We start from the raw sequence: 9,753 nt of genomic DNA, 5'->3' as shown, positions 1-9,753 counted from the left end.
ATTCTTCATTCTTTTTTCTTTTTGTAAGAAACAGTCACAAAAACCAGTGCAAAACCATCAGTGTGGGTGTCCTGTTTTATATTACAAAAACTTCTCGATATATAATATAAAAGGGGGGGGCTCACAGGAAATAAACATGATAAATTAGCTCTGCTATCTACCGCAAGGAACATGTACAGTTTTTAAAATAGACTTTCAACATAGGACTCACGGGGGACAGGAACAGGGGGCCTCTGGGGAGACAGGGATGCTGGGGCCTCTGCTGGTTTGGGGATTCCTGTCTGGGCCCCTTGGGCATGGACAGAGGGACAGGAAAGGCTAAGGAGAGGCCCAAGCAACAAGGCTGGACATTAACAAGGAGCCTGGGCAAGGGCCTGAGCTCCTGACTCCCAGCCCGTAAGATATATTCCCTTCTCCAAGAGGCAGAAGCTTTGGAGCAGGAAAGTGGCTTTCAGTACAGGACAGGGTGTGTGACTAACAGTGTAAAGTCTTCCTTGTTCCTTGCCCTGTTAGTGGGGTGTGCGCTGTTGTATCCTGGAGCAAAAAGAAAAAAAGAAGCATCCCTACCCATCCCTCTCCTTCCACCAAACAGCACCACCAGAACCTAATGTGGGTTGTATCTGGGTGAATCCTGGTGCCTGCAGGTCTGGAGGGAGGCTCAAGTCTGATTTGGGCTGAACTTTCTTTTGAATGCCCCCTAGGAATGGCCTCAGGCAGCCTTGCAAATAGCTACCAGCCCGTGCTGGGAACAGAGACTGCCAGCTTTCCCCTTCCAGCCTGAGAATGGTCAATGGCTGGGGAGTGAATTGGGGCTGACTTAGGGCGCCTTGACACCTTTATGGAAAGGCCGTGGGAATGAAGTTGTCAGATCCACCCTTGAACCCACCTCAGCCAGCTGCCCCTCCGTGCCCTGCCCTTTCTCCTGGGTCCTCCCTCTAACTTTGTTTATGGGCCCCAGAAGCCTGGGATGTCCCTGGACTGGAGCCACAGCTGTGTGATTTGACTTAGTCCTACCCAGCCTGCGTTTGGGATTTTTGTCAACTTCAGACTGGCCATTTGTCTCTTCCAGGAAGCTGGAGCTAAGAATGAGTGGGTCCTGAGAGGGCAGGCCCCAGGTCTTCTGAGGCTGGGCTGGGGAACCAAGTTGCAAGTGCCCCTGGATCCTGGGAGCTCAGCCTCTAGGGAGCTCCTGGCATTATTTGTAGTCTCCAGGACAGGCTGGTAGGACAACTTGGGAAGCCCAAGCTCAGATACCTGGAGAGAGGGGCCAGGGCTGGTAGGGGGCAGAAGGAGATGGGAGAAGGTCAAACAATCTTTACAGCAGGCACAGAGCTGGCTGCGTCTCAGAGGGGGGCAGCTGGCAAGGGCAGGCAACCCTGGGCTCTAGGCTGTAGCTCTCTCTCCCCCAGGCACCAGGAGAGGCTGGGAGCTGGTACAGGGTGCCAGTGGCTTGTGAGACAGAACAGCCTCTTCCTAGGACCTGAAGAGGGACAGTGGAGAGAGAACAGGCAGCTTCTACCATCCCTGTACCCATGGCAGACATGACTAACCAGGATTACGCTGTTCTCTCCCGCTGTGTCCAGACCAAAACTCAGGTCGCTGGCAGAACTTGATTAGGGTCGAGGCATCTTGCAATCCAGCTGCCAACACTGGTCTAGAATGTGAGGCCTGTGTATTTGTGGGTGTCATGTGGGTATGAATCTGTGAGTCTGTGGGGAAGCCTCTCCCTGCCTGAGCCTGGAGGGAACACTCAGAAATATGACGTGGACTGCAAAAGGACAGGGAACTGTGTCACAGCAGAAACAGCTGAGATGTCCTGGGGGTTCTTTAGCCTGAAGGTAAGAGGGCTCAGGGGAGTGTGACCGTAACACTCCAGGAAAGAGAGTGAGCAGGTGGGATGCCATGGACGGAACCAGAGAAAAAGAGACCTCTTCTGTATATTGAGCTGATTTTCTAAAGCCAGAGCAGTCCGAAGGCAGAGGCTGCCTTGGGAGGTAGTAAGCTTCCCGTCCACAGAGGTATGCAAGAAGAGGTGGAGAAGTCTTGGCAGGGATCATGCAGAAGACATCCAAGCCTCAGTTCTGGGTGAGGAGAGGGAGAACCAGATGATCTTGGATGTTTCTTCCACCCTGGGAGCCAGGGAGTTGGGGAAAGACAAGAAAGGGGTGGCTTGTGGGGTGAGGTGGGCAGTGTAGACAAGGGAATGCGATGTGTGTACATGTGTGTTTGTGGGGGCTTAGAGAGAAGTGTGGAAAGGTGGGAGGGCAGGGAGGGCATAGTACAGAATTTTCCTAGCTGAGGCCAGAGGGGCTCGTGAGCAGCAGATCTGACAGTCCTGGATGGAGTGACAGCAGCCTAGAGATGACCCAGGTTCCTGTTCACAACTGTCATGCCTGTGCTGTGTGACTGTGGACAGGTCACTGCCCCTCTCTGGGCCTTTGAGATTATTTGGTCCCAAAAGATGGGAAAGCAAGGACCCTGCCAGCTGGGCCATTCTTGGATCCAGCGTCCACAGCCCATTATTGGCCCCAGCCTGAAGCAGGGACAACTCCATCTTCCGGTGCACGAGGGATTGCGCTGTAGGGTCTGAATACTCAAGAACGTGGGGACTGAGTCTCTTTGGGGCCCCCTGGACTTTGGCGACTCCTCCGAGATTTGCTTTTGCCTCCTGTTTCATAAATCCTCACTTTCGTGGCACCAGGTCCTGACTCTGTGAAGAGAGAAGGCCCAGGTCTGGGATGGCAGAGTCTGGCTGGGCCAAGAAAGGGACCTGGTACTGGTGTTCCTTCGGTCTCTAGAGCGACCGCATCCTGGACTAGATGTTAGGGTTCCTGTGGAGAGCCCATGGCACCTGCCTGGAGTCCAGGTGAGGGTACATCAGTCCATATTGTCTTCATTTTGTTTTGTTAAAAAAATAGCTCTATTCCCCTGGCCCTTCTTTTGGCCATCCATGATGGCCTGCCTCCTCCCCGGGGAACAAGAGGATGGGGGGAGGGACAGGGGAGGGCATTGTGTGCTGGGCAGTGGTGGGCAGGGTGTCTTCAGGCTGCAGGCCCTACCCTCTACTGGATGCCCCGGAAGAGGCACATGGCGAAGATCATGGCGAAAAGCTGCAACAAAAGCAAGAGTTGGCTTGTCAGGCTGGGCCCACAGCCCTCCACGGCTGCCCACCCACCCTGCTCCAAAGGGAAGGAAGGGCCATTGCCTCTGGGCAGGACAGGGGCTCCCCATCCCTCTCACCACACTCCTTCTGTAGGGATTCCTGACATTCCTCTGGGGGCAAGCCCCTCTCACAAGCCATCTGGCCCGCTCCATGTGGTATAGTCATGGAAAGAAGGGAGACTTTTGAAACTGAGTTATGGGTTCAGATTCAGCTCCCTGACTTGTCAGCAGTGACCTTGGGCAAAGCACTTCCCTTCTCTGGGCTTGAGTATGTATCAAGAGCTTACCATGTGCCAGGCACGGTTCTAAGTACTTTCTTGGAAACCTTTCCATGGACCAGGAAGCAAGGCACAGAGAGGTCACATAACCTGCCTAAGGTCACATAGCTACGTGTGGGGAAGCCAGGATTTGAGTCCAGGCATTCTGACCCCAGAGCCCATGCTCATAACCCCTTCTAGCTCACAGAAAGGTGGTGAGATTTAAGTAAATGGCAATTATCTAATGATGTAATGATAGTAGATGCTTAGTAAGCGTTACCAGCAAGCACTGTTATTAATAGGGTTACAAGCATAATCACTGGACACCTGTCTAACGTCCCTGGGGCCTCCCCCTCTGACCAGATTTCCTGACGTCTCCATGGAGAGCCCTTCTTGCAAGTAGCCCAAGCCCCCAGACCACGAACTCATGGCCAAATCGCCAGGTGGCTCAGTGGGGTGGGGGAAGCAAGGCTGGGACAGGGCCACCGTAAAAGTCCCCGTCTGGAACAGGATTCTGCCTCATGTCGGGGCTGGCTGGCTGGGCTGGGTGTGAAGCCGTGGCTCGAGTGCCCGGACACTGACTGCTGAGCCCCTGCCACGTGCCAGGCATGTTGTCCCGTCATCTGTAATCCCCACAATGCTCTAGGAGCAGGGTGATCAGCACCATTTTTCAGATGAGGAAACTGCGGCTCAGACGTCCTGGGTCTGTCTGGGAGAGGCAGAGCTGGGAGCTGGACCCTACAGCCCGTGTTCCTGCACAGGATATATTTCTGAGATTTCCCCGGGTCACAGTACAGAGTTATGTTTCCTGTTCACTGTTGCCTCCCACGAGAGGACTTGTTCACCTCCAGCAGTGCTGGCACACAGTAGGGGCTCAATATATGCTTGTTGAATAAATGAATGAATGAGTAAATAAATGCCCCTCCCTCTCCCTCACCCCCAGTAGCCCCCACAAGACTGCGCTCGGCAGGCGGCAGGGCATTGTAAGAAGCTGAGCAAGTTTATGGGGCCAGGTGCTCAGAGCACCCCTGAAGGGGGCCCTTCAAGGCAGGAGGGGGAGACTGAGGACAGAGCAGCCTGATTTCATTTCCCCACAGGCCTAGGACTGGCTGAGACTCCAGAGTGCCCCTTCCTGGGGTGGGTGGAGGTGGCTGCCCGTCAGCCCCCTGGAGCAGCCAGGTTGAGATCCCAGAGAGGGCACCAGGGAGGAGGCCGCTCATCCCTCTGGCTGAAGTGCCATCTAGTGGTGGCTGCAAATGGTCTGCAGAGGCTCATTTTTGAAGGGCTCTGGGGTCCTCGTGTAAAGCGGGCTAAGACCATGATGTGAGGTGAACAGGGCCCCGTAGGCTCTGAACACCCCACAGAGAAAGAGCCCGATCTAGAACCACAGGCTGCAGCCTGTTCCTCAAGGCGGCTGTGCCAATTCCTCCGCAAGGCGCACCCTGGACCTTGGAGCTGGGGTGGAGGCCAGGGGAGTGGGAGGAAGTCTGGGGACTCTCAAGGTCTGTCCATCCCCACTGCTGGGAGACTGGCTCAGATGTGTCATCTCTAGAGTCCGAGGATGCCTCTCCAGCAGCAGACAGACACAGCCAGGCTTACCACCCCACAGTCCTTTCAGTGGGGACCCATTTGGTCCTGGGCCAATGAAATGGAGATGGGAGGTGGGCTGGGAGGGGGATGCAGGCTCCACTTGATGCCTCCTCCTGGGGAGCAGCAGAAGTGGGGGTCTTTACTTACCTCGATGGCCAGCACCCCTATGGCGAGGGCTCCAGCCAGGTAGACGTAGGTTTCGAAGGTGTTAAGGATCACTGTGTAACAGCCCTGGGGGGAAGGACCAGAGGTGAAGCCACAGTCAGGAGGGACAGTCTGGGGTCAGGGGCAGCATCAGGACCAGGGTTTGCGGCATGTGGCCCCAGAGCTTCGGTGGCGGCAGGTTTGCCCTATCAAACCGCTGTTGTCACAGGACAGTGGGGAGGAGGTGGGAGGCAGGAGACCCCTCAACACAGCGATTTGGTAGCATTACACCAAAGATCCTCCTACCACCCAGCCTCTAAGATAGGGCTGAAAACTGCCAGCCTGAGGGCCAGATCAGCCACAGACCCCTTCTTTGTAGCTATTACAGTGATTGGAATACCGGGAAATTTCCTATAGGTGTCTGGACTTCCTGCTGTCCTTGAAAAATCGGAAGATCCAGCAAGGTGAAATATATTCATAAAGGAGAAAAAGTCTCTTTCTTTTATAAGAATGTGCATATTTTAGGTCCAGCCAGAGCACCTAAAGGAAACAAGTTCCTGGGGTGGGGCTGGGGGATCATGCCTGGTCCTTGTTGGGTGACGATTGCTATGTCTGGGCTCTGTGGAGACCCAGGATTTTTGGGTGCTCACACATACCTGCTGTCAATCACCCAGAAGCTCAGCCTCTTTGCCCAAAAGTGGAAATGAGGACGCTGCACCCAGGCCAGTGGACAGCAGGGCCTGATCCGGGAGTAGTGGCCAGGTGGTGTCATGGTCCCCACCTGGTGGAGGCTAGCCAGGAGCTGAGCAGGGAAGGCCCCCACGGAGCAGACAGGGTATCCCCAGACATAAACAGCCCTCACAAGCACAGTGATATGAGTCCACAGTGCTCTTGGGGCTGAGCGTGTGTCAGAATCATGGGACAGGTGGTTAACAATGCAGATGCCCAGGCCTCATCCTAACAACTCTGGATCAGTGGGGCTGGCATAGAGCCAGGGAATCAGCATTATGGGTAGATGCCCCAGGAAATTCCTAGTGCCTGTACCACGACCAGGATTTGAGATACCCCAGGCTAGACATGACACCAAGGAAAGAAGGTCTTAGTTGAACATTTGGGCTTTGTCTCAGCTGTGCCACTGAGAGCCCAGGCAAGGGCTGTGTGATTAGAACACTTCCCTCTGGTCAGGGACTCTGTGGCTGGGGGTCCCTTTAGGGCTGGCAGGGGAGCCCCACCTACCCAGTCAGGCCCAGAGATCATCCATCCTGGATCTGCTTGCAGACTCGTGTTGGAGCTGACCTCAAACCCTCAATTTAGCAATTTTTAAAGCATTGGAACCCTAACATGTAGCACAATAGCAGCAAAATGCTGACCTGCTCTGGAGGGGAAGGGAGGGAGACGGGTAGTCTTGGGAGCGGCCCTGGGAGGGGATGCCTCTGGCCGCTCACAATCCCTCAGTGTGCCACCTGCCTGCCAGCACCAAACACCACCCTCTACCCTGGCCCTCTCCCTCTCTCCCCTCCAGCCTGGCTGTGTCTCTCACACACCCTCAAGGGTTGGGGGTATGGTAGGACAGAGGAAGATCAAGTACAAGGGCACTGTGCATCTCACAGAGTGGGGACAAAGCCAGGGCCCGTGTTTCCCCGAGAGGTGGCACGTGCAGGAAGGGAAGTGTTTCATCCAAGGCTGAGAGAGAAGTCTACGAGTTTCCCTGACCTTGGAGGGTAAGGTCAGGGCGACCTTGCTCCCTTGGGACCAGGGAGTACCCCCAATGACAAATGTGAGCTTCCTCCATGCCGTGCATGGCTGAGGAGGGCCCCCTCTGTGTAATTCTGGTTTTGTCCCAGCAACCCCTGATCTGCACTATCAGAAGCTCAGGAAACACTGGAAAACTCCTACTCAGCCCTTAATCCCAGCCCAAATGCCCACTCCAGCCCTGGACCCTCTGCCACTCTCATCCTCTCTCCCCTTGGTTGGATCTCAGCAGCCCCTGTTCAGCAGCAGAAGTCCCATATCATGGCCAACATGTCCACGGGATTCCTGGAGTACCTTCAGACCCCCTGGGCTGACATCACCTCCCACCCAGCCCTGACCACCCAAGTCTGTATGAACCAGCTCCCTGCCAGGGGAGCAGGGCCCCGTACCTGTTTGTTTAGGAATAGGCTCCGTCCCAAGAGACACTCCTCCCTGCTCAGCAAGACCCCATCCCGAGTCTGGGGTTCTCTTCGGCAGCAGGCCTCTGGCACCTCATCACTGTCCAAAGTCAGGAGCCGAAAAACTGATGCAAACTTGAAGTCTTCAGGCCCATTGACCCCGCAGCAACCAAACTAAGAGGAGAGCAAAGACAGAGGTCTGCTGGGCAGGAGCTGGACACGGGGGCAGAGAAGGAGAGACAAATCTCTCCAACAGGGTAGGTCAGAAGACTGGGTGTGGGCTGGCCCATCTGCCCCTACTGTGTGACTGTGGGAAATTCACTCGGTTTCTCTGAGCCTTCAGTGTTCTCGTCTGCACAATGAGATGGCAGTAACAATCTCTACATCACTGGGCACTTTATAAGCACTCAGTAAACAGTTGCTGTGATTATCATCATCAATAACAATGATTTATTGCTTAGGGACCCAAGTCAGGGATAGGAAACAGGTTTCATCTCTGCATGGATACTGATCCTGAGGCCAGGTCCAGACTTGGTGGGAGGGTACCCCAATTGATTATTGATGTCGGGCACAGGCATATGAGCAGAGAGGGCACGGGAGGCCAAACATTTACTGCAGTGGACACCATGGCTCTGAATATTCACAGCATCCCTGGGGGTCACTCACTGTGATCATGACCGAGTTCCAGGTGGCAGAGAAGACATCTGTGTCGTTATTGCCCTGGTAGTGCTTGGTGAGCTCCTTGGTGAAGAATTCACGGGTGAGCTAGGGGCAGAGAGAGGGTGGGCTGAGAGCTGGCATTTGGGTGCAGCCCCCACCCCTCCCTCACCTCCCCATCTATCTGCTTGGGAGGTGGGAGATTGGGCCTCCTCGTCCTGGTCCAGGCCTTCTGGGATTTTCTCCTAGGCTGCCAACTTGGGGCAGCCCCTTAACCCCCAACATGACAAGGACGTCTGCACACCTTGGGAAACCTGAGGTCAGGGCATGCTGGGAACCTCACTCAGCCCTGCTGCTCTTCTCAGAGGGAGGGTTTATCCCAGGTTGGGGGTTTGCCCCTTATCCCACCTCTTCTACCCTGAGCTTTTCCTCAGTCATAGCCAAGCAGATGCCCTGCGTCTCAGGCCCTGAAGAAGCTGGAGGGGGGGCGGGGACAGGGAGTCTCTGCACAACCACGGTTTCCAGAGATGTCCTTGTACATCACTTCAACTCTCAGAATAATCTAAGGTCTGACCACCTCCTTCCCGCTTCAGTGAAAGGTGGGGCCTGGGAGGCACCCAGCAGAGGGAGACCCTGTGGGCACCACCTCTGTCTACATCCCGCCTCCTCTTCCCCTCTGTGCCGACCACTCACCTCCTTGTCCCCCAGAGCCAGCCTGTGTCTCCTACCCTCTCCCCCCTCCTCCCTCTCCTGTTTTGTTTGTTTCCAGGGCCTCATCCAAGAGGGCTCTGCCTCGTCCTGCTCCACGGCACATTCCTGGGCTCAGGGGACAGCTTGACTATCCTCAGACTGTTCAGCAACTATCACTGGGCCATTGATGGGCAAGATGCAGGAGGGAAGATTCCAGAATCAGGTGTGAGGCTGCTCCAGATGCCTTGGGAGCAGTGACTCTTAAAGGCCTCCTGACCCTGTGACCTTCCGGAAAAGCCCTTGCAGGAAGAGGCTCGTTGGGGTCTTTTTCTGGGCTGTGGAGCCTCACTGGACTGGTGGGTCAGGATTTGGGCTGGAAGTGCTGGATGAGAGGCTGCCAAATCTGTAAGACCTTTAAGGCCACCAACCCCTTGCTGGTGGAAGGGTGTGGGAGAGCCTGGGACTTGGTACGTACATTTTCCCTGAAGATGAAGGCCAGGATGGCCGCTGAGAGCTCTGCCAGGAAGATGACCAGGATGAACAGGAAGAACTGCAAAGACAGGGACAGATTCGTGAGCCCTGAGGACAGGCAGGAGGGGACAGGGCACTGCTAACCAATGTACCCTTCCATCTGTTACAGAATTAATGTCATATGCTGATTTTATAAGACTAAGACATTCCACTGCCATAAGACAAACGTCTTTCAGAACAACGATCCATCCTTGGAGTTAACAAGGTTGTAATAAACATATGAAAGAAATAAACAAATAAATTGCCTTCCGCTCAAATGGCACCCCTTCGATGAGGCCCCTTTGTGCAGTGTACAATCTGAATGACCCTCCCCAGCAGCCCTGGATGGAGATCGCTGATGAAACCTGTCTGAGTCTCCTCTGGGTGGATTTTCCTCCAGGGGGATTGACAAGCTGTGGGAATCCTGAGTTCCTTGGGGATAACCAGCTGGCTTTCCTTACCCCTCTAGCCCTAGAGCGACCTCTCCTGTCCCGCTGCCTCTGGTTCCCATGGGAAGAAGGGAGGTCACATTGATCTTCAGCCAAAATAAAGGAGCAAGATGGGAAGGAAGGTGGTGTGACAATCAAAATCTG

The 9,753-nt window shown here is 54.9% G+C and overlaps 1 protein-coding gene across 1 annotated transcript in view; it reads right to left on the bottom strand.

The window, feature by feature from the left end:
• Window positions 1-9: 9 nt before the first annotated feature.
• The window catches only part of TSPAN18 (tetraspanin 18), a 183,987-nt gene continuing 174,243 nt past the window's right edge, over window positions 10-9,753 (bottom strand). Inside the window, exons 6-10 of the mRNA XM_063094308.1 lie at window positions 9,126-9,200; window positions 7,970-8,068; window positions 7,295-7,477; window positions 5,157-5,240; window positions 10-3,110 (exon numbers count right to left, since the gene is read on the bottom strand). Coding sequence (XP_062950378.1) covers window positions 3,063-3,110; window positions 5,157-5,240; window positions 7,295-7,477; window positions 7,970-8,068; window positions 9,126-9,200 — 489 coding nt within the window. The 3' untranslated portion in view covers window positions 10-3,062. The remainder of the gene's footprint in view (window positions 3,111-5,156; window positions 5,241-7,294; window positions 7,478-7,969; window positions 8,069-9,125; window positions 9,201-9,753) is intronic.

The sequence above is a fragment of the Cynocephalus volans genome, chromosome 4, assembly GCF_027409185.1.
Source record: "Cynocephalus volans isolate mCynVol1 chromosome 4, mCynVol1.pri, whole genome shotgun sequence".
NCBI classification, from domain to species: domain Eukaryota; kingdom Metazoa; phylum Chordata; class Mammalia; order Dermoptera; family Cynocephalidae; genus Cynocephalus; species Cynocephalus volans.
The sequence above is the reverse complement of the archived record's forward strand: the minus strand, read 5'-3'. Positions and strand labels throughout refer to the sequence as shown.